The 24,098-nt window shown below is 43.7% G+C and overlaps 1 protein-coding gene and 1 non-coding gene across 3 annotated transcripts in view; one reads left to right on the top strand and one right to left on the bottom strand.

Moving 5' to 3' along the window:
• Window positions 1-24,098, top strand: part of PRIM2 (DNA primase subunit 2) — a 213,772-nt gene that overhangs the window by 130,408 nt on the left and 59,266 nt on the right. For both annotated transcript variants that reach the window (XR_012501174.1, XM_010973924.3), the window contains 2 exons: window positions 8,963-9,035; window positions 11,822-12,007. Coding sequence is in view for 1 of the 2 variants with exons in the window: in XM_010973924.3 (XP_010972226.2) it covers window positions 8,963-9,035; window positions 11,822-12,007 (259 nt within the window). In the remaining variant the exon portion in view is untranslated. The remainder of the gene's footprint in view (window positions 1-8,962; window positions 9,036-11,821; window positions 12,008-24,098) is intronic.
• LOC123613954 (U6 spliceosomal RNA) lies at window positions 13,636-13,739 on the bottom strand. The gene has a single exon (XR_006721394.1). It is a non-coding gene; the product is annotated as a U6 spliceosomal RNA (small nuclear RNA).

The raw sequence follows: 24,098 nt of genomic DNA on the forward strand, positions 1-24,098 counted from the left end.
CACAAAACTTTTGTTTCCTTTTTTTGCAATTTGTTTTTCCACTTGTGCTGTGATTATACCTGACTCTACGTTGTATTGGAACTTGGTCTACTTTTATAGACTAATGTGGGAAATTACAGTCATTTTGAAAGCTGTATTTGCTTACTTTTAAATTTAAGCAAATAAATATGTTTTCTTGATGCAGAGATCAGCTTCAATTACCTGCGATGCTTTCTTCACTGCTTTTTTATTTTATCCAGTTTTTGAAATATGGTTAAGTATAGCTGCCAGATAGAAAGGATAAGCTCGTATTAACCTCTTTCAAGAGTCCTGGGAAATATTGCTAGAGAAAGGAAATGTGTTTTCTATGTTTCTGTTTTATGAACCTCAGAATCTGTCTGTTGGGGGGATGGAAGGCATCAAGATACTCCTAGAGGCTGGGAGGCAGATTCTGTCCAGTCTGGCCCAGGGTCCTGCTGTCATCTGCACTCATATCCCACCCAGCACGGCTTCTGACAAAGGACTGAAGAATGGACCTTGTAACTCAGTGCTGAGGTGGGCACGCAGCCCCGAAGACTTCCAAATAGAAATGCGTCACAGCTTTATCCACCCCCACTTCCAAAAAAAAGATTCAAGTTACCTCCAAGCTAATCAGAATTCAAGATTGCTTCCTGAAGACTTTAAATGGCAAACTGTGGCTCAGGTTTAGAGCCTTGATTCCCGAGTACAGTGCTGAGAAAACAAGCCTACTTGCAGTAAACTTGGGGCACTTGCTTTTGGCCCCAATGCAGCGTGTTTTCCGCTCATGACCAGCAGAGACTGATCCTAGTGTGGTAAATAGGAGTCGGGGTAGGGCAGTTGGCTTTTCTACAGGCATCCTTGGCCCTCAGGAGAACCGTCGGATGGCCTCACCCCCCTGTCCTCACCCATATAGTGAGTGACCTATGAGAACCCAAATAGGGGCCACAGGTTTACTTTTCAGTTACTTCAGTGCAATTCATTTTACTAATATCTTATTTCACTCATAGTCCAAATATTTCAACATGTTACCAATATGAAATTTTATTAATGAAATGTTTTACATTATTTTTTCATACTAAGTCTTTGAACTCCAGTGCCTACTCTATACTTTGTGGACATCTCAATTCTGACGAAGCTTCGTTTCCAGGGCTCAGTGGTCACGGTTGGCTAGTGGCTGCTGTGTGGGATAGAGCAGCTCCACAAGGTGGGGCCCCATTGAAATCTGCAGGGTTTGAGGCTGTTTGCAGCGTGCAGACTTCCTAAGAGTATAAACCTTCCAGATCATAAGGTTATTCAAAGACGTCTAAATTCTACTTCAAGATTCAGTATTTTATGTGATAGTATAAAGAAGATAGGAAAGAAATACAGTTTTCTCCCCCTGAAGTTCAAGGGGAGAAACTAGTACACGTTAAGAGTAGAGAGAAACAACCACCAACATGTTCAAGTGTAATAAACTGAGGCTCAGATGGTGGTGATGACAATTTGAGTGCAAAATACTGTGGTGGACGCCTACCAGCATCTGCTTCAATTCTCACAGCAGCCCTTTAAGAGGGGTGCGTTCATGATCCCTTTTAGGGTCCCTGTGTACCAGGGAGGAAACTGAAAGTAATTAAGAGGTTTTCGCCAAGTTACATGGACAGTGAGTGCAAGCGGACCCATGACCAGTGGATCCTGAAGCCAGTGCTCTTGGTCACTCTGTTCTGCTCGCTCCTTTCTGCTGTTCTGCCTCCGTGATTGCTTTTGGCCACTTGGACTTGGAAAAATGATGCAAATATGGAGGAACGGCAGCCAGTTCCTAACATGTTGCAGCCAGTCCACGACTTCCTGTTTACCTCCCTCAATTTTCATCACTGATGGGAACCGGAGAAAATGATTGGAGAGATAATCACCCCTGAAGGGCCTTTTGCCCCCTGTTTTGTCCGCTGTGTCCCGTGGCGTGGATGTCCCCAAGCTAGAGCTGGTGAAGCCACTTGAGTGGAGGTGTGATGGTCTGCCCTCTGCTGAGCTCAGTGCCACAGCATGGAAAGACTTCCTCCTCCCTTAACAGCTCATCTGGTCGTGAGACCCACAAGTCCACTTTTGTAGAATTCCTTCTTTTTGTTTTCAGCTCTTCTTTGGCGGCTCTCAAAAACAATTCCCCAATTTTTTTTTAAACACCTTTTTTTTGTGGTATGATTCCTGTGCAGTAAACTATACATATTTCAGATGTACACTTTGATGAATTTTGATAGATGTACACACCCATGAAACCACCACCACAATCAAGACAGTTTACATTTCCATCACTCCCCAAGAGGTGTAATTTTTGAAAGCCCAATTTATCCCTTCCCACCCCTTTATCCCCTGGTAACCATAAGTTTGTTCTCTGTCTATAAGTCTGTTTCTGTTTTTTAGATAAGTTTATTTGTGTCCTTTTTTCTAGATTCCACATATGGGTAATAACGATACGGCATTTTTCTTTCTCTTTCTGGCTGACTTCACTTAGAATGACAGTCTCCAGGTCCATCCATGTTGCTGCATATGGCATTACTTTATTCTTTTTTATGGCTGAGTAGTATTCCATTGTGTATGTGTGTGTGTATGTGTACATCTTCTTTATCCAGTCATCTGTTGATGGACACTTGGGTTGTTTCTATGTCTTGGCTATTGGAAATAGTGCTGCTGTGAACATGAGGGTGCATGTGTCTTTTTGAATTATATTTTTATCTGAATATATACCCAGGAGTGGGATTACTGGATCATACAGTAAGTCTATTTTTAGTTTTTTAAGGACCCTCCATACTGTCCTCCATAGTGGCTGCAGCAGTTTATATCCCCACCAACAGTGTAGAAGGTTCCAAAAACAATTCCCTGTTGAGACCTCAGTGTTTGCATTGATATTGGTGGTGCATCGAATGGGACTTAAATGTCTCTTGTTTCTACGAAGACCTTTCACTGTCTGCCTTTCACAGATGAGATGTGTGCAGAAGTCTCAGTTTCTGATTTACCTGTTTACATATCCGCTGTGTTTGCATTCTGTAAGCTAGATGTCTGTGTGGTAAGCTGGTTCCATGAGGGTGTGATTAATCGTACCTTCCTGTCTCACTTATCCCCAGCCCTCCTCCTATGCTGCCGTGGATTGGTGTCATTGGATTGAAAGCAGAATCATGTCAAATTTAGTTACATAGACACGTGTTACAGGTATTTCAAAAGTCTCTTCTCCTTTCAGCTTTTAATTTGTTGAAACTGTTAGCTTTACAGTGTTCTATTTACTGTGACTTTTAGCTGTGTTGGAAAAGTAACTGTGCTTACCTCTTACTGTTTAATGAGCGCGATAATGTGGGAGGAAAAAGTTCCTCAGATGTGACTGAGTTTTAATTAAGTTGCAGGCAGGCCTAGTAAACAAATACTACAGTGAGAAAATGCTTGTATATATTTTGTGTACCATTAGTTCTCCTACGGTAGCCTGGATGACTTAGGACCACCAGCTCAAAACAAAACAAAGGAACCAAGGACACACACCCAAGTACCTCTGTGTCAGCAAAGGGTTTGTGACACACAGCTGCAAGCTTCAGTCTTCTTAGAGAGTACTGTTATGCACAAGTTCAGGTTTTTAAAGGTTTTAAACTTGACAGAGCCTCACATTTTTATTAAAATGGTGATTCAGCGCTATGTTATTGCAGACGGAGATAGGATTTGTTTTTATTTTCATGGTTTCATGGACCTGCATTTCAGGACCTACATACCCAATTTTAGCTCTTTTTTTCCCCCTTTGCCTCTGTTTGACTTTTTGGCCACCTAACCCAGCCTCCTCCTCTAGAAGCCGTGAGATTTCCTTGGCTTTGCTTATCTCTTTCTGCCTGTCCATCTGACACGTGCGAGCCCTCTGGATCCTGAGGAAAACAGCCGTTTTATTATCCCCAAAGCCACCTCCTTCTCACGCTTGTATTTTTAAACCCCTCCAACAACCTCAGTAAACTCAAATCACATGCTCCTGTGAGCCTGGTCAAAACTTAAGGATGTTTTAATGCGTATAAAATTACTCAGCTACCGCTGGTGAAGACATTGGAATAGCCGGGCCTGTGACTTCTCTATGGTCATCGCATCCCGCTCCTAAGCCTCCAGACGCAGCCCTTCCTTGACCGTGACCTCCCTTGCTTCCCCTTCCCCGCCCCATCCCTCATCCTCCCTGACTGGAGTCTTCCTGTCTTTCAGCCTTTTGCTGGTCCCGTTGGCCTGGCAGGCTTGTCTCCTCAGCCTCAACTTCTAGTGATACTCAGGGCCCTGTGCCCTGTCCCTGCGCGCTCCCTCTTCGTGACGTCTCAGGGCTGCCCGTGGCTCTGTCCTCCCCTTCTTGGGCCGGGCGTGCTCCCTGTGGCCTGGCCGTGTCACCCATCTCTCGTCCTGCCGCGGGGGCCAGATCCGGGCCCAGCCCCGTGGTGTGACTCTTCCTTGGTCCCCGAGATGCTTAGTGAGTGCACGCAGAGGGGTTGAGGAGCCCCACTCTTGAAAGCTTTCTTCTTTTTAGGGTGATTAGAAAAGGACAACCACTGGGATTTAGGAAAGCTCTGTTATGGAGTCTGACAGTCTAACGGCATTTAAAAAAATAAAGTTTTGGGAGGGTGGGAATAGCTCAGTGGTAGACAGAGCACATGTTTAGCATGCATGAGGTCATGGGTTCAATCCCTGGTACCTCCATTATTAAAAAAAAATCAGAACCTTTATAAAAAAATTTTTTTTTTGCCCTCGGTTTTGTGCATTTGTATAGTCCTGTTTGGGGGAATGAAGGTGTTTATTTTCCTTTTTTGGGGGGCTGGGATTAGGTTTATTGATTGATTGATTGATTGATTGAAGTCTGGGGATTGAACCCAGGACCTCGTGCATGCTCAGCCCGCGCTCTGTCGCTGAGCTAGTCCCACCCCTTCTTCTGCTCTTCCAGTGCGACGTAGTTGTTGCATTTTACAAGCACACACTGTATCCCTTCACAGCTCAGTATCTTCAGACAGTCTTGTATTATGACTGAATGCTCATTGAAGCACATCTGTCGTTTTCCTTGCTTTTCTGACTTTTTGGTAACTTGAGAAGATGATAGCGTTTTACCTTTAGTGCCTTTCACCTGCTACTCTGGCAAATAAAAGATGAATCATACAGACAGTGTGTGAATAAATCACTGCAGCTGCTCTTCCTGACCACCCAGGTTCTTGGGGAACGACTGACGCTGAGTTAGACTTACCTTTTTTCTTTGTAACTTGTGGCAAATTAGTGGCTAAATGGAGAATTAGAGAAATTAAATCTCCACTTTTCAGGATTCTCTTAATTAATCAAAAATTCCTTTTTATTGTTGGCAAATTTCGTGGCCCATTAAAATGTTTTTTGGGCTGCCGTACTGAAAAAAAACATGGCATTTGTGTTACGTCTCAATTTCTTCTTTTATGGAAGTTTAGAAGCAGGAAAGCTTTTGTGCCTACTAAATCCCCCTTGTACATCAGCGACAGTGAGTGTTTCTCCAAATAAAGCTGTGATTATTTAAATAATAACCACATGCTGAGTTTGCGTGTGTGTAGCCAATTAGAAACGGTTTTTGCTGTTAAGAATTAATTTTTCTAGGGAGGGAGGGTATAGCTCAAGTGGTGCATGCTTAGCATGCATGAGGTCCTGGGTTCAATCCTCTGTGCCTCCACTTAAAAAAAATTTAATTAATTAAATAAACCTAATTACCTCTTCCTTGCCCCCCCCCGAAATTACTTTTTCTGTGTTTCCCCAATACAATGATTAAGAATGTTCATTCATAACATTGATCTATTTTTTTAATTGTAAAAACAAGACTGTGTTTCAGCAGTTCACCGTGTGTCTTTTTGCTCATTGGTGTAGCGGCTGTGCTCGCTTAGAAGCGGTATGATACCAGCAGACACCAGCTCTGAGTGTGGTAGAGGGTGCCCCACCCCCTGTCCAGGGCGCCGCCATCAAGCTCCTCTGCTAACATCCCTTGGTGCTTCCAAAGGCCAAAGGTCCAGTTTCATGAGCTAATGCGAATTGTTCCGAAGGGTTTCATTCTCTGATGGCAACACTATTTGTTTCTTTCTCCGTCTGCTGCGGGCTTCTACAAAAACTTCTCTTGCCTGGAATATCGCAGTATCTTTCCAACTGATTTCCCATTGTTCCTTTCCCGAGCATAATCCTGATGGTGTGAATTCTTGCCCCAGATCTTTTTGTGGTTCTTTACTGCCCATAGACCATCGGATACAGTGCTTCTCCCGGTTTGCCTTTCTTGTGTCTGAAAATTCCCCCCCCCCCACTTTGGCTTCATCTACTCCTAACTAGCTCAAATATGCATTAAATACCTGGGCTGTACCAGCTCCTTCAGCCAAGACGTAAGTTAGCCCTTCTGGTCACGGGTGAGAGGCGGAGGAATCTCATTCCCAGTTCTCATGCCCGAGCTCTTCATTTCCATCACTTTTCCTCCTGGGGGTTCCACGCTTGCCCTGACTGGGCTGGCTGGTAGCCATCTTCCTTCTAATAATATTTTTAGAAGTATGGTGTCTGTAGTTACCTTACATTCTCCGTGTAGTTAATTTACACCCAGTAAATTCTTTATTAATCATTGCTACTATTCTCTTTTTTACTTTTTTCTTAGAATTTAGCCCTTTTACACATTACTGGAGGGGGGCATTGCTTGTTTGTTTGCTTTTGGGGGGAAGTAATTCAATTTATTCATTTGTTTTTATGGAAGGATTGAACCCAGGACCTCGTGCATGCTAGGTACACGCTCTACCACTGAACTGCACCCTCCCTCTCTGTTGCATGTTCTGTCAGAGCCTTGAGGAACAACCGTTTATACTGCTGCTCAGGCAAACATGTGTCCTCTTTCTGTATCTTCTCTTTGTACTGAGTCCACTGCAGCTATCTGGGCTGAGAAACCTATATGCTCAGTAACACTAGAATCATGTTTGTACATCATTTTACCATTTATAGAGGAATTCTGTGTTAACCTTGTCGAGTTGGAAGATGGTGATCAACTTCTGGCTGAAGAGGCCTAAGCTTGTAGGGGCCAGCGCCTCCCAGCTGGGAGAGGACTCCATGCTGCCGCCCTTCCCTTCCTGGCCCTCCCCTCCCCCGCCCCCTACACTTACTGGTCAAGACTGCAGTCGCTCTGTGTCCCGGACTGTGCTTTACTGGTTTTAATGACCACTTCGAATATATTATTTCATTTGGTTTCCCCAGGGTGTCTGCCAGTCAGGCAGGCCTGGCATCACTAGTGCCATTTTACAAATGAGAATAGTGCAAGCTGCCACCGTTTGCCAAACTAACGATTTAAAAGACAGAAGCAAGAGCAGGCCTTCAGACTTCTCCCAACGCTGTTTTCATCGCCCCATGTGTAAGAGATACCGGCAATTAAACAGTCGTCTGGTTGCGTCCGACATTAAAATGTAAGATATTAAAGCTAAGCGGCAGCTGTTGGTTTAACTTAGCGTCAGCTCTGTGCCGTGGCACTGCTGTGATAAAAGGAGTGGGCAGAGCCTGGGGAGACGCTGCCCCAGGTCTGTGCCTGGAGGGAGAAGTAACAGCAGCGTGAGAAGCCGTGCCTGGGCGCAGGTCGTCCATGTCTCCGCATTCTGCTCATCCTGCTCCCAGTGACTCTGAGGCCCTCTTAGCCCATGGAGGGCGGGCTACAGAGAGGGAAATCTACGCTTATGACAGCCCCCTGGCCAGCGACTGCAGCGTCCCAAGGTAGGCCGTGGTTCTGCTTCATAATCCAGGAACCCATTGTTCAGTCAGTGACTTGACTGACTGGAAACAACAGCCTTTCTACAGAGCATCTTGAGAGCATGTGTTTTTCAGCATAAAGAATCTATACTTCACATACCGAGCAGACAGCAAGTGGAGCATCTGGAATTCTGTGCACCTGTAGTGGTACCTTACTCCAGAGCTCCCCTCTCGCCGTGGCATCTGCGTGAACCAGGATGTGGTCGTGGCCTTCTGTGTGCCGGTGCACCTGCCCGTGTCTGATCTGTGTCAGTACTGATGGAGTTGGATGTGGGTGTGGAGTTGTGTCAAGGGGATGAAAATGTGCCCAGGTGGATGTATGCCGTGTTTTATTTCTCATTTCTAAAGAATTCAGCAGGAAGTATATCCTCGAGGGGAGAATGGCAGGGGATGGTGAACAAACAGCAAGCTGGGAGTCAGGAAGTTTGAGTCCAGTGAGATTGTAACGTTTGGAAACAAGACACACAGTGGTGAATGGTGAGAGGGGAGAGACTGAGTTTTGGAGACCAGAATGAATGGGTTGCCTTCCTGTTTGAAAAATTATCAAGTACTTGCCATTAATGTATCTAGAAAGAACAGTACGATTGCACTGCTCACCTGCTCTGATCTAACAGCTTCCTCATTTCTCAGATGTAAAATAAACATGCTCTCTGGGGTTGTCGTGAGGGTGTAATGAGAGGAAATAGATATGGAATCTCTGCACAGGTAAAGGGCTGTTCTGATGTCACTTGTTTTAATGAATAGTGATTACTGTATGTCAGGTCCTTTAACAAAAACTATTTCGATCCAGACGTCCTGTCGGCACCGTAGAGCAGGCACTGTCATCTCTGTCTGACAGGAGGGAGCCTGGGGTACAGAGAGTCGAGGTGACCTACTCAGGGGCCTACTGAGCGGTGGCCCTGGACGTCAGCTCCAGGCTGGTCTCAGCTCGGCCGCCGTGCTGTTAATAAGGGGTCAGTGGAAGAGGCTGGACCTTCAGCAGTGGTTTGCATTGTGCTTCCCCTGGAACTGGCGTCCAGGAGGCCCAGATGAGTGCTGTATTTTTGTGTCATTAATACCGTATAAAATCCCTTTAAAACACTTGGCTGCGTTTCTCCTAAGGTTTGTATGTAAAGTGTTCTCTCACTGTGACTTTATATCAGAATGAAACATTTCCTTTGAAGTGATCAAACTATGTTTTACAGATCCTCTTTTAATATTTTGTTCTCTTTATTTTTAGTCATTCCTACACTGGTCAAGATTACAGCACCCAGGGGAACGCCGGGAAGATTTCTTTAGATCAGATCGATTCAGTAAGCACCTCATCCTTTTAAACTTAGACCTCTGTCGATGGCGTCAGCACAGATTTTCTTCAACCAAAGATTATTTTGGGTGGGGAGATGGGCGAGAACGTCATTCCATTGCTTGCTGTTCATTTTTAAAGGAAATCCGGTGTGCTACACGTAGGATTTTTTTTTTTTAATCATAGGAAAACCAAACAGTCTGAAAATTATTTGTAGTCTGGTAGAGACAGAATTTAATTATTTTTTCAAAGGGGAATTCTTTTTAGTAATGATAGCTAAATAGTAGCTGTGTGTTTGTATTTAAATACTATATACATTTAGAAAAGGAAGAATGGGAAATACTGGGGCTGTCAGCTTGCCAGGGCTGCCGTAACACAGTAACCACAGGCTGGGGGCCTTAAGCGACAGAAACTTACTTTGTCACAGTTACGGAGGCGAGAGTTCCACGATCTGAGGCCTCTCTCCTTGGCGTCTAGGTGGCCGCCGCCTCCTCCCCGCACCGTGTTCTCTGGGGTCTTTCCTCGTGCTCCCACCTCCCTGGGTCTCCTCCTCTGCTCAAGGGTGCCAGGCTCACTGGACCAGGGCCGCAGCCCCGTGGCTTCACGCGGCCTTCATTTCCTCCTTTCAGGTCAGGCCCCACCTCTGAGCACAGTCACGTTCTGAGGTCGTGGGGTTGGGACTTGGGCGCAGAAGCTTGGGGAGGATGTGATTCATTCCATAACACTAGGTGCAGGCTCCCCGCCTCGGGCTGCTGCTCCATCAGTGGGTGGTGCATTTCAGCATCACTCCATGGTTCCGTAGCAGAAAGAAAGAGTGGCACACTTGACTCTGCTTCTGATTTGTAGAATTTCCCTTCGGTACGTTGTAGAATTTCTGCTTTACTCATCAGAGGGAAACTAAATAAGCCATTAATAATCTTTGTTTAGACATTTACCACATTATTTACAATAGATTACAAATACACTGAGATTGAAAAAAATACACTGAGACTTTAATGTTTGGAAGCAAGACATACAGTGGTGAGTGAGGAGAGACCATGAGTCTTTGGAGACCAGAATGAATAGGTCACCTTCCTATCTGAATAATTATCATCAAGTACTTACTGTTAATGTATCTAGAAATACCTGTAGGATTGCCCACCTTGTACACTTGGTTTGAAATTTGTTCCCAAGAATATCCCACCCTTTACTTTTTTCACACGGTTGTTTCAGCACTTCCTCCCCGCCGTATCATTCGTGTTTATATTACCTTATGAATGGTTGGAGGTTGATTCTGTTCCTAGTCTTACCAGGGTGTTTTCCCATTCGCAAGCAGATGGGAATTCGGCTGGACACTGTGGGGAGACATAGAAAAATAATCACTAATTCACTTGGTGAATGTATATTGAGCCCATCAAGTACATACCAGCCACTGAGCTGTGAATGCGGAGGTGAAAAAAAACCAAAAATGCCCCTACCTTCGTGAGCCTTACCCGAGGGAGGCTGAAAAGATAGTGAATAGTAAATAAGCAACCTAATTATAAAGCATGTCAGGTGTGGTGGTGACATCTCCACTCTGCCTGGGACTCTGGGCCACATGACAGAGATGTGTCTGCATCTGGACGTCTTCCAAACTGTGTCCCTACTGCGTCGTCCTCACAACAGCCTGTCATTAGCACACTCTTCAGCACCCTCAGTTTATTCTCCAAATGTTCCCTCTAGATTTTTCTTCTAACTGAAATCTGGCTCCTTCAGGGACACTGTCTCCTCTATGGCCCCTTCAAGCAGTGGCCGCTTTCCCCCCACACCCCGTGTAGTTATGGGGTGAATGTCTTCATCGGTCCGCATCACCACTTCCAAACCATCTCTCTGCCTTCCGCTGCCGTGCCAGCTCCCGTGAGCCCCGGCGGTCGCATCCTACCACCTGGTAGGTCTCCGTGGTGCTGGCACCGCCCACCCTGTCTCAGGTCGGGGCCTCTGCGCGGACACGACTCCTGATGTCCCTGGGCCCGGCAACATCCCTGGGGATAACTGTGGAATATGACTCAGCAGGACAAGAGGAGCGAGCTGTTGATACCTGCAGCAACCTTGATGAATTTTGTGGGACTGATGCTGAGTAAAAAAGCCAATGTCAAAACATCACACACTATGTGATTTTATTTATATAACACTCTTGAAATGACAGAATTATAGAGATGGAGACAGGTTAGTGGTTGCCAAGGGTTAGGGGATGGTGGGAGGTGGCGTGCAGGGTTCAGAAGATCGAGGTTATAAAAGGGAAACACGAGGGGCTCTTGTGATGGTGGATGCATGAAACATTACATACCCAGAAATGGGCACATGAGCAGCTGAGAAAATCTAGGACTAGAGGATTGTGTCAACGTCAGTGTCTTGGTTGTGATAATATACTATGGTTGTGCAAGATGTTACCTTTGGGGGAAACTCAGTACATGACATCTCTCTGTATTACTTCTTACAACTGCACAGAAATCTATAGTTATCTCGAAAGAAGAAGTTTAATTAAAAATTTAAAAAAAAAGAAATAGGTGAAATGCATTTTAATTATATATTTTATTTAGCCTAATATATCTATCTAAGTGATAATATCTAAAATGCTATCATTTCAACCTGTAATCTCTATAAAAATATTAAATAGTTCATCTTTAATCACAGAGAGACGATCATACTTCCTTACGGTTTTTGTTTTTACTCCAATTAGACTGAATTTACAATTTGCAAATTAAATTGACTTTGCAACAGACTGTGTGGGGGACCTGATAAATCTCCACCTAACAAAGCACGCTTTTTTCCTTGTAGCTTTCTACCAAATCCTTCCCGCCTTGCATGCGCCAGCTGCACAAAGCCCTGCGGGAGAATCACCACCTTCGTCACGGGGGCCGCATGCAGTACGGCCTCTTCCTGAAGGGCATCGGCTTGACCTTGGAACAGGCTTTGCAGTTCTGGAAGCAAGAATTTGTCAGAGGAAAGATGGATCCGGACAAGGTAATTTTGAAAAATCAGAGCAGTAGCTAAAATTGTAATTTGGTCTGAAAACTAAAAGGTTTCTTTTTGGAATACACCCCTGAAATATTGTTGAAGATTCTAAAAGGTAAGTCTGTCTACGATTTCACTGGGGCAAAAAGAAGCTCACATATGAAGCTAATAGTTGCCACACAAAAGACTGGGAAGGTTAACTTAATTCGCAGGGTAAGATTGAAGCAGTAATGTAAGATACAAAGTAATGCTTGAATGAAGTCTTTTCCTTCTGTAGTCGTTATAGCGAAATTGCTGTCTGAGTTATATTTCTATAGGAATGTGTGTGTGTATCTGCCTACCTGTCTGTCTGTCTGACTCCCTGTATTTGTCTATATATAATATGTATACACATGTATCCATACACGCACATATAATGTTATTTTCAGGACTAGGAAATACTGGGAACAAATGAAGTGAAGACAATTCAGGATGCATTCTGTTGTGTCATGCAGAATCTTTCACAGAGAGTTTTTAGACAGACATTTATCACTGTAAACCCGAAAGCTGCTTCTCGATCTGTTCGTCGTACTCAGATTCCCACTCCTATTCCTTGTCTCTCTTCAAGAGTACTAGCTGATCACCTTTTATTTTGGAAATAAGGATCTCTTGTCCCTTCTATGCCATGGCATTGTGGTATGAAGTCAGTTTTTTATTGTTTATTTCTTGGTTTGCTTCTTTCCTGGGAGAGATGAATGATAGGACAGAGGATATTTACTGAGTGATGTTTATAATGACACTTTGTTACATCTTGTATCAGTTTGCTAGGGCTGCGTAACAAAGTACACGGACTGGTTGTCTAAACAGCAGGACTGTGTTCCCCAGCTGTGGAGGCGGAAGTGCAGGTCCAGCTGTGGGCAGATTCAGTGTCCCCCCCAGCCTCTTTCCTTCTGGGCTGTGTCCTCATGTGGCTTTTTCTCTATGTCCACTTCTCTGGTGTTTCTTCCTCTTCTTAGAAGGACACCAGTCCTGCCCACCATTATGACCTCATTTAACTTTAAGTACCTCTCTAAAGGCCCCAATACATAGAGTTAGGGCCTCAATATATGAATTTTAGGATGCAGTTCAGTCCATAACACAACTCTAGCTTTATACTTTTTAAAAAATAGTTCAGCCTCTTTTATTTATAATATATTATAAAAAGGCTTACAGATTTTTACGGATTTGTTTTAAAACCTGTCTTCACTGATAATTAAGCTCTGTCCTCTGGGCATTGACAGCCTGATCAGTGACTGTCTCTTTCTCCCACGTCCCTTTGCTTGGTCTGTTGCAGGCCTTAATATTTAGTTGTCTTTTTTTTTTTTAATATTTTGAATACTTTTCTGTCTAAGTTTATGCTTGATGTTGGAAGGGAACTTCTTGTCTGTATTATAAAATTATCTAAAACTGTATGTGTTCATTTTTGTCACTGTCATCCAGAGTATAAATATCACAGTAGCATGTCCCTAGATACCTTTTATTAAGGAGAAGCAATTTTTGTATTACAGTCTACAAATTCTTGTGTTCTCTGATAGCCATTTTTTAAAAGTTTGTATAGTCAGTTACAGTGTGTCAGTTCCTGGTGCACAGCGCCATGTTTTAGTCATCCACGTACACACAGAAGTATGGAGCGCTTCATGAGTTTGAGTGTCACCCTTGCACAGGGGCCATGCTAATCTCTGTATTGTCTCAGCTTTAGTATCTGTGCTGCCGAAGCGAGGGCTCTGGTAGTCGTTCTGGACTGGTAGTAATGTGACTGTGGAAGCAGCTGAAGTTTCTGATGCTCATGTTAAGTTATTTTTTATTAGGAATTCGATGTACTAAGTCCCTCTGTGTATGTGAAAAGTAGTCATCTGTCTACAGAATGCTTCTTCAGGGCTGTTAGTTTGGATTGGTTATTTTTCTTTTCTTTCAAAACTGTTTCCAGACTAGCATACAGACTCCAGGAGATGGTATTAATGATACATAGAGGTACCACCTTATATGGCTCCTGGTTACTTGTTCCCAGATTACGCTCTTACAACTTTCGGCACTTAACCATATTTATTGTTTGGTTATGTATTTATTTATTACCTGTCACCTACAATTAGAATAAAACTATAGAGAAGCAGATAGCTTATCTTTCTTGTTCACTGCTGTGTGTGCAGGCACCTGGAACATAAACTCATAGTAGGAACTTAATAAATGTTTATTGAATGAGCTAGATCATAAGTCCCCATAAGTACACAGAAAACTAGAAAATTTGGTCAACTTTTCCCAAATTCCTTCATGAATCAGAGCACGGTACTATACAATTATTTGTTAACGTGCTGTCGTTCTATTTATAGTGAACTTGAAGATGAATTAAACCAAGAATTTTAGTATAGCCTGAAATTTGCAGAAGTTGTTGATTTCATAATTTGAAGGGGTTTCTCATCATTGACTTGCCCAGGGGCCCATGATGTAAAAGGCAGTCCTAGCAGAGGACAGGGCTTCTAGTGTGCTGCCTTATGCGTGGTCTGTTGTTCAGAAATTGCAGGTCTTGTTTCCCCTGCTGTATTAGGAATAGAATACCTGTATTGATCTACCCTCATTGAACTTTGTGCACATCATCTGTATCACTGTTATCAGCTTGTAGTATTTTTGTTGGCACGTGTGTCTTAAGAGTGAATTTTGAGCTACCTGAATGCAGGGACTAGGATTTTTCCACTGTGGGTCCTGGGGGCTTAGCACCAGACCTGGCAGCTGCTAGGTGTTTGCTGGGTATGTGGTGACTCCTGCCAAAGTTTAAACAGTGGCTTTCAGTATGAGAAAATAAATCCTTTTTTTTTTTTCCTTTTTAGATAGAAGTACATTTTTGACAAACTGTAAAATATTAGTAGTCATTTTAGCAGCTAGCCAGATCTGTTGTCTTTCATGTACTTTTCTAAATCAGAATATAGGTTGCAAGAATATACAAACATGTAAGAAATGGTAACCAATTATCATCATTATTATTTAGTGAAATACAGTATATACTTAGTTACTAATATTTAAATAATATATTAGTCAAGTTATGATTCTTATTAAAAGTACAGAGAAGTATGGGGACGTGTGTGTGTGTGTGTGTGTACACGTACGTGCATATTCCATCAGTCAACAGACTGCCCTGACTAGAGATACTGCAATAAAAGCCCAGCCCTTATTTATGAGAACTTCACAGTCTCCTGGGAAAAAACAGGTGACTAGAAATACGCAAAGTCATTATGATAATTGCTGGGGGAGAGGTGGTCGTGGATTCTAGCAGAGCAGAGGAGGGGCTGACAGGAGTAGCTGCGGGGTGTGTCCCCAAGTGAGGAGGCCCTACTTGGCAGGTGAACTTAGGGAGTTTGCCGGGGAGACAAGGGAATTCCACGTGGAGGGGGGCGGCGTTCTGCAGGGATCGCAGATGAGAGAGTGTGGCCCATCTTGGAGATGGCAGGAATCTGTAATTACGTGATTACCAAAGGCAGACGGATTAGATGAGTGGGCCAGCAGGAAGTGGTCTTGCTAAACAGATGGCTGCCAGCCAGGGTCAGCGGTGGAGGCTCGTTGATAACTTCAAAGATACACAGTTTCATAACTCTGAACATTTACTAGGATTGTATAGTGAATCTGGGATGTTACGGGAGTTAACGGACAGAAAGAAAGTAGTATGAACAAAGTTTCCACTTACTCCATTTAAAATAGTTCAAACGAACTCAGCATGTTTAAATATAGATTTTTGATTATATGGACCAACATTGAGTTTTTAAAAGCATTTTTTTAACCAAATAGATTAAAATCTATTAAAATAATAGGGTGAATTGAGAGATAGAAGTAACTCGAAAACAGTTTACACAACAGGATGAAAAGGAGAGGTTTGGTGGGTGCCGTGGCGTCAGGGAGTTGTTACAGGGTTGTGTTAGAGGAGTTGTGCTGACCGTCAGTCTGGGATCAGGACTCGGAGGAAGTGAGGCCGTGGATTAGCAGAGAGAAGGGATGGCAGCACAGGGACAGGGAGCCAGGGGAAGGCAGGCAGAGCACGCCCACGCGTGATTTTATCCTCTTTCCGTAACTTCTTGTTGCGCACTCACCACGTCTGTATTTTTGTCAGCTGGTGTGGGGGTTGTGATCATCGGTGGTTGTCATTTGTAAGTCTCTGCTTTCAGACTTCTCCGTGGACTTGACCTCGTCACTATCTTCTAATACCAATTTTATTTGGATACACATTGTGCTAGAGGGTAAGGGATTTTAGTATTAAAATGTCAACCATTTCTGGAGAACGTTCTGTTGTTATGAACGATCTTGTAGCAGACTAATTGCTTTAGGGTATACCTTACTCCCAAATACTAGTTTCATAATAGAGGCTTTTTATTCCTAGACTTAATTGTATCAAGTATAAATATTTATGATATATTAAAAATGTAACAGTAAAGTTTTATCGGTTAACTTTTGTCAGTGAGGGTTGGGGACATTTGAAAATTGCACTTAAGTGTCGGATAGGATTCTTTGGATTTGTGACTGATTCTGTAAGAGGAATTCAAAGCTTTGAATGTCTAATTTCCTAAATAATTTCTGAGATTTCTGAAATAAATGCATCTTTGCTTTATGCAAACAAAATATATTTAATTAATCATAGTGCAATTTTATGCAAGTTTTTCTTGGTTGAAGTTATTTACATGCCGGTCTACCTGAGAAAAAGCCTCACCCTGTGTGCAAGAGATAAAATTAATCAAACCTCTATGGAAAGCAAGAAAAAACTTACCACTAAAGTATTCTTTCACTTGGGACTTGGATATTTAATCACTTCAGCCATGAGCTTTGTTAAGAATTAAATTGAACCAGATAATTCTTCTAATAAATTCAAAGCAATGTGTCCTCTTAATCAGATTGCTTGTAGCATTGTTGTCCTGAATTTGTTTTGACCTGGCCCTATTGGATGTGAAACACGCCACAGATCAAGGCCGTGTCGTGTAGTTGGACTTCCTGTCCCTGGTGAGAATGTACCTGAGGTCTGCTACGTGTTCGTATAATTGGGTCAAGCAGCATTTAGCGCTGTGCAAAAAGCGTATCTTTTGTCCCAGAATCCAGCCAACTAGGACCTGCGTCAGTAGAAATTGGCTGCCTGAGGATTGCATATTTGGCTGGTGGGCTGTGCATATACGAAGCACATTTATCACTGGGGCTTTCTTTTTAAGACCAGAGGTTCTCCCAGGACCCAGACCAGCCATATCAGCTTCAGCACGACCTGGGAATTTGTCAGAAATGCTAACTCTCTGAATCAGGCTCCAGAGGCGGGTGGTTTCACAAGCCTTCCAGGTGAAGGTGAAACTGACTCCCACTGAAGACTGAGAGCCCGTCTTTGAGTTATTGCCCTGACAGAAATCAGTGTGGTTACTGGGGTATCAAAATAACCACTGAGCATCTTCAGCTATTTGTTCTGTCCATTTCTGTTGGTGATTTGAGTATGCTGTTGTCCTTTATCCATAACCCCCACACACACGTTTGAATCCCCGCAGCATGTCAGGTACTGGCCCATAGTAAATGGATACGTACAGCAGAGTCCCTCTGCCGATGCACTGCTGATGACTCCCTGTGCTCCCGGACGTCAATCCCAGGAACCCTCGAGGAAGCGAGGCTGGGCCGGGGGTTCTCCAAGTTAGCTGCCTTCAACTCTGAGTAGCTTCCTCCATTTCTTCTAGAGTGCCTTACAAATATCATTTCCTATGTGCTTAGTGACATGAAAAAGGTTGGAAAGAACTAATACAGAGTACAGACTTCGAGTCAGACTGAGTTCCCATGTGGTTCCTCTGTGTGCAGGCCTGGGCAGAGTGCCTGCTCCGTGTGCTTACGGAGGAGGAGCACCTTCCTGGCGTGTGCACAGGAGTTCACACGTGATCAGTGCGAAGGGGGAAAAGCCGTGAGACGATTACAGTTTGACCATCTCCTGCCTGCCTAGCACATGCCGGACACTGTAGTTCATCCTTTACATATACCATCTTGTGGAATCCTTAAAACAGTCCTGGGAGACGGGTGTTATTTATTATTTACGTCTCGTTTGCTGCTGAGAGAAGCTGTGCTAGACCATAAATTTGTAATCGGCTAGGTCAGCACTGTTCTCTTGCTTCCTCCAGCAATCCTTGTGGCCTTAGAACAGAAGCAGAGAGGACATAAGGTAGAATTTATCCAGGTTTAGGAACCGGCCAGGCAGGCGTGCTGTTATTCAGTCCTTTCTGTGTTCCTTATTTCATTTACTCTCACAACAACCCTGTGAGATAGATACCCTCCGTTTGTAGAGAGTTTCGTGACTTTTCTGTGGGCAGCAGGGGTAGTTCCTGATCAGACCTGAGTCAGAACCCAGATGTGTTTTGTTCCAGACCGTGCGCTGTCCCCGGTGCTCCCAAGGGGAGAACAGACAGGCACGCTGTTTAGAAGATGGGCATGTGTGACCCAGTTACACCCAGGTGGGAACAGTTTAGAGTGGAGGTTTTTGGTTCTATGTTTCATCACCAGGGCTTCCATCACATCGTCATTAAAAAGGGAACAACAGTAATGTAATGCTGACTAAAACTTTGCAAAGAAATAAGAATATCCATGAAATACTATGTAATTTGTGAAGTGCTAAACCAATGGTAGTTAATACATTTTAAAACATTGGTAAATGAGTTAGTCTATAATCATTTGCATGTTTTCTCGGTATATTTGTAAACCTGTGAACTTGTAGATGCAAACCTTAATTAGTTTAATTGGTTACATTTTTGGCTTTTCTTTTGAAGAAAACTTGATTTTGCCTGAAAATTCACATTAGCTGTATCCTAGGAAAGTAACTGAATGTAGCAAAAGTAGTTTCTTGTAAAAGAAGTCTAATTTTTGTCCCTGTTGTTCCTGAGTTACAGTTTTAAAGGTAGCCTTAGCTGTTACCATGTCTCTAGAATGTTTTTTTTTTAAAGTTTCATGCTACGACGTTTCTGTTACATTGTCTCTTCTAAGTACTTTAATGTGCAATAAAGATGTGAAGGGTCCACCTCGTCTCTGTGCCTTGCGTCGCATTTGGAAGACAAAGTCTAGGGAGCACAGGGTAGGATTAATATTTAAACACAGGCTTGAGCAGGATGCACTTGCTTTCATGGATTGTCAAGGGGCTAGCTGGTCAGATTTTCAGTTCAGTTATGTATTGTGTTAAGTCAATCATCAGAATAAAACAGGTGACGTCAGCCCTCCCTTCCAACACGATTCTGGTAAAAGTAGCTTTAGTAATAATTGCTTTTCAAGCCTCAAATTATGAAAATGAGATAACAGGTAGAAGACTTCCACTTGAATCGTTCATTTAGAGCTGTTGTCTTATCAGCGACACCTTATGGATTACGCTGCATTAAAATGACATTGTACCCAGCATTTTACAAGGCAGGCTGAATTTTTGTTGTTAGTCCGTGCAGTGCTCTCAGGAGAGAGTGACAATAAGGAGGTCCGAGGTGAAGGTTCCAGGGTATACCCTGGTAGTACGTTTCCCCAGATAAGTTGAGTGTATAAGCTCCAGGATGGGTCAGATTTCTGACGCGAGGGGATGTTCCCTCTGAAAGATTTATTAAACTGAAGAATCTCGAGGGGTCACAAGTGGTTTTCTTCCATGACCCACTGTGTCTTTATCACTCATCATGTTCTTGTAAATCTGTCTTGATTAATTTTTTCTTGTTTTTGCTTAAAAAAAATTACTTGGCACCATCTTTCCAGTTACTTCACTTCTTTGTCAAGTAGGATTTCATTTTATTAAAAAAAAATAACCAAATAGCTATTTCACACCTGTCCACGTGCATTTCTCTTTATATAGTAAGAGGCTGTAAGTTCCCACAGCTGTGGGGACCCAGAGAGTGGCTGTGTTTTAATAGTGCAATTGTGTGCAGCTTAGTCAGGAGAGGAGGAATCCCAACCAGCTAAGGAACCGGAGGGATGTTTACTCAAGGGGAGGTCTCCACGGTTCATGTTTTGGACCGGCAAGAATGCCAGCTTTTAAGGGTGAGCAAGGCTTTTAAGTGAGAATACAGGTTCAGAGGAGAATGAGGTGTCAATGTTCGGGTGAAAAGGTGGTGAGGGCCACGTTGATGCGACCCCTGAGAGGTAGATTGCTTTTGACTTGGGAGCCTTAGAAGAGTCTTGTCCTTTTCTTTGGTGCTCTCCAGATCTGCCCAAGCCACCCGTCTTTGCCTCAGTGGCTGTGTAAGACTGTGTTTTATTTATCCATTTCACAAGTGTTCATAGAGCATCTGCTGTATCCCAGAACCTCTTCTAGATGCTAGAGGCACAGCAGTGAGCAAACAGACAGAAGGGCCAGCGCCTCTGGAGTTCATATTTTGGTGGGGGAGATACAGTAAACAAGTATATATTAGTCGATGATAAATGCTAAGGAGAAAATTTTGCAGGGAAAAGTTAGGGAGTGTAGTTTTGACTAGGGTAGTCGGGGAAGGTGACCAACGACAGGTGACATTTTGCTCACAACTTGCATTTTGCATGAGAGTTCTGGGTTTGGCATTGTTGGCAACCAAGAACTCTCAGGCAAAACTGGTGAGATTTACCACGTCTTAGTGGGTACAGAGGAGCAAACGTCAGTCCTCGCCGTTTCAGGATGAGGAAAACTGGACGCAAGGAAAGCTGTCCAGATTTACCCACAAGTTGCAGACACTGGATCTTCGAGCCCTTGGCTGCGGTGACAGGACTTTCTGTAAGTTGAGCTGCAATGTAACCAGATCCTGCCAAAAGTCAGGGGCTGAGGGAGGGCCAGGCAGAGACAGCGGAGCACGGGGGAGTCAGGCAGGAAGCAGGGCTGGGCGGCCAGGCAGACATCCAGCCCGCGCCAGGCCCACGGCACCTCGGGTTTCAGCCAGGGAGGCCGTGTTGGACCCTTTGTTTTCAGGGGTGATGGTTTAAAGGGGGTACCGGGCTTTGGGGTCACTCTATGACTGACTGGGGCGGACTCTCTTGTCCTCAGACCTCTGATCCATTCAGCCTAGAGGGATGAGCACAGCAAGGCTCAGCCACCCCTCCACACGAGGGTCCCGTGATTTAGTCAAGGTCCTAAGTGAGAGGGAGAAAGGTGATGTTCCTGCTAACTTCCCTAAATCTCAAAAGAATTCCTGCCTTTTCCCCTCACTAGAAAGATACCCAAAAGAGAAATGCTTGATGCCTACAGGATGGGCTATGGGTCTTGGGCTAAATTAATCCTTTAGCTACAGTATCCTTTATTTTTCCTTCACATCTTTGCAGCTAAAAAGGCCCTTTATATCAACCTTCTGTTTCTCTTTCTTCTTCGCTTCGGCCCCTTATACTTTTTCCACTCTGCAGGTGGATCCCCGAGCGCCACCCTCACTGTGCGCTGGGAAGCAAAGCACTGGCCAGAAAGAGTGAATGTCAGGAAGTAATACAATGCAGCACCGTCGTTAGCTGGTGGTGGCGAACAGTGTTGTCCATTTGATGCATGTGTCAAGGTAAAGTCAGAGTGGTGAAGACTGACTTTTCTCTGGAAACGTGGAGATTAAAGACATGCTTAGGGGTATAAATATGATAATTTAGATATGACTACTTTTAAACCCACTTGAAGATGAATTTTGCTTTCCACTTTGATGTTTTTAAATTTTATCATAGATGTGATGTTTCTTTATCAACAGAGGGAAAGAATGTATGTGGATTAATTCTCTTAGATCCAAGTTTTATCACAGTTACGCTTTTGTCTCTACTTTTGGTTTTAAACCATTAAAAAATTCCCCTTGAAAACTATATTTAGAAAAATATAAATCTAGGACATGGTCATTTTATCAGTATATTGGAATGTATTATTTGCTACCAAAAATGATTTCATTCAAGGTAATTCGAGAGATCATAAAGTATTTTTCCTGTTTTCTTATTTTTCCAAGAAGTGTCGCATTCTTTATTCTTTGGAGGTGGGCGTGGTTCCTTCCTAGTGCTGCGGGGGCTTCGGTGGCCCTTGCTTCCCGCTTCCTGCTGTGCCTGGTGTTAGCTCACCAGCAAGGCCGTGGCTCTCCCGCTTGCTTGGGGGTCTGGGTCTCCCCATCCTTCAGTGACACTGTGACAGCACAAACACTTAGCTTGATTCTTGGAATTTCAAGGATGTCCTAACACTTAAGGCTACTTCTGGTCCCCTCTTCCTGCTTCTGTTTCCCTTTCCCAGTGTTGCCTTGGCCGCACAGAAGTGCAGGCAGATGCTTCTGCAGTTTCCAAGTTCTTACTGCAAAGAACCAGAGCCAAGAGGATTCCCGAAAAGTACCTGACATAAGGCGTTCTCCGTCTCTTACTGTTTTTTTTCAATTTATGGGCCTTCTGAAATAGCACCAAAAAAATCTGTCTTAATAATGGGCTCTTTCTGATAAGTCAACAGTTAAACATTACTTTAGCACAATTTTATGGTCTTTGTTGTCTGCTACAGTTTTATGTGTTTTAATTATTAACGTATTGATTGTACCTTGAGGCCTTTCACACAAAGGACGCAATTTGAATAATGCTGTGGTAATGCCATTTAATCCCTGTTTACAGCCGTATTATGTTTCATTTCAGCCAGTTAACGATAACTCCTTTTAGTGGAGCCCATGACACCTACGGTTTACTTGTAAACGTTGTTTTCAAAGCTATATTTTTGTTACATTTAGATGCTCACATTCAAGGTCGTTCCTAGAACTTCATGTGATTTTTTTAAAGATAATTTTAGTCCGTCTCTAGGTTGGATAAATTGATTGCCTGGAGAAAAGGGGGAGGCTGTACTCTGATGGGAGAGGTAATTCTGAAGGATCTGTGGGCAGCTGGCTAGAATTAATTTCAGTACTACTGAGGAGGAATTAGATTTGGTTTGAGCCACTGTTGGTCGGAGCCAGAGAAGCCTTCCTGTCTATCTAATAAGGCCCAGCCCCCGCCCCCCCCATGTTGGTTTTCTCCTAAATGTCTGAGCCAGCAGTGACCATGCGCCTCAGCACCCCTTTTAAGAATGTCAACCAGATTTTAAGTGTCTGAGTAGCAGGGACTCTACCTTACAGCATTTATCCTCTCCCCGCCCTCATTGCAGAGACAGAAAGCTGTGTACCCAGTCTTTCCATGATATGTATTCGTTGGTTAACAATGGTGCTCGTGTGTCAAGCTGTTCGTTTCCCTCAGTAAGAGTTGCAGGCTCTGCTACTTCCCACCCCTTCGTATTTGAACTTCTGTGTAGTAATAGAGACATAGGTTTCATGTAAAGGTATAGCTGATCAGGAGCGTGTGGTCGCTGTGTTAGGGAAGCCCTCCCGCGGGTAACTTGCCCTCCTGACCTCTGCTTATCCTTAGACAAGCGGACCCTGAGTGCCGGACTGAATGGCGTGTACTGTTTTCTCTTCATCCAGATAAACCCAACCCGAAAAGAGAACATTTCCTTTACTGTCTGTAAGGTTTATCAGCAGTGAGGGGGAAAAACAGCTATCAATAAGGGATATGACATTGGAGGTTGTTGACAGAGGCATATGAAGTAAAAAAAAAAAAGTTACTTCTTTTCTTAGGAACATGTTTAGTGCTTTAAATGGCTCTTAGAAAAGAGGACGGATGTGGCGTAAACCCGCTGTCCCCGGCATGGATCAGCTGTTTGGAGGAATTTGTTAAAGTGAGGGTTGCTACTAGCATTTACTGAGTCCTGCAGTGTGCCTGGCACTTTATGTAAATGTTCTTATTTGGTCGTCAGGAATTCACATGAGAGTGGGCATTGTGATTATCTGAATCTTTCAAAGAGGCACCCTGAAGCTCTGGGAATTTCCTAGTGAGTGGAAGGTCCAGGGTTCACGGGACCCTCCTGTCTCCCGGATAGGCCATTCCGCCGACGCTCAGGATGCTCTGATGGAGTTGTCCTCTTCATTTAGAAAGATGAAAAATAAAAAACAAATTGTATGAAACAGAAGTAGGCATTGCTGAACACCTAGGTAACTTCACTGCCCTAAATTTAGCTGAGGGGGGAAGGAAGACCCCATTATCCTCATTTTTGGAGTGAAATCAAATTTTATTAGTATTTAAACTCTCTGTGTATCAAAGCTTTAAAGACTGTGAGTGAAAAAATATGCCTAAGACATGACTCAAGGGA

This window comes from Camelus bactrianus, chromosome 20, assembly GCF_048773025.1.
Source record: "Camelus bactrianus isolate YW-2024 breed Bactrian camel chromosome 20, ASM4877302v1, whole genome shotgun sequence".
Lineage (NCBI taxonomy): Eukaryota > Metazoa > Chordata > Mammalia > Artiodactyla > Camelidae > Camelus > Camelus bactrianus.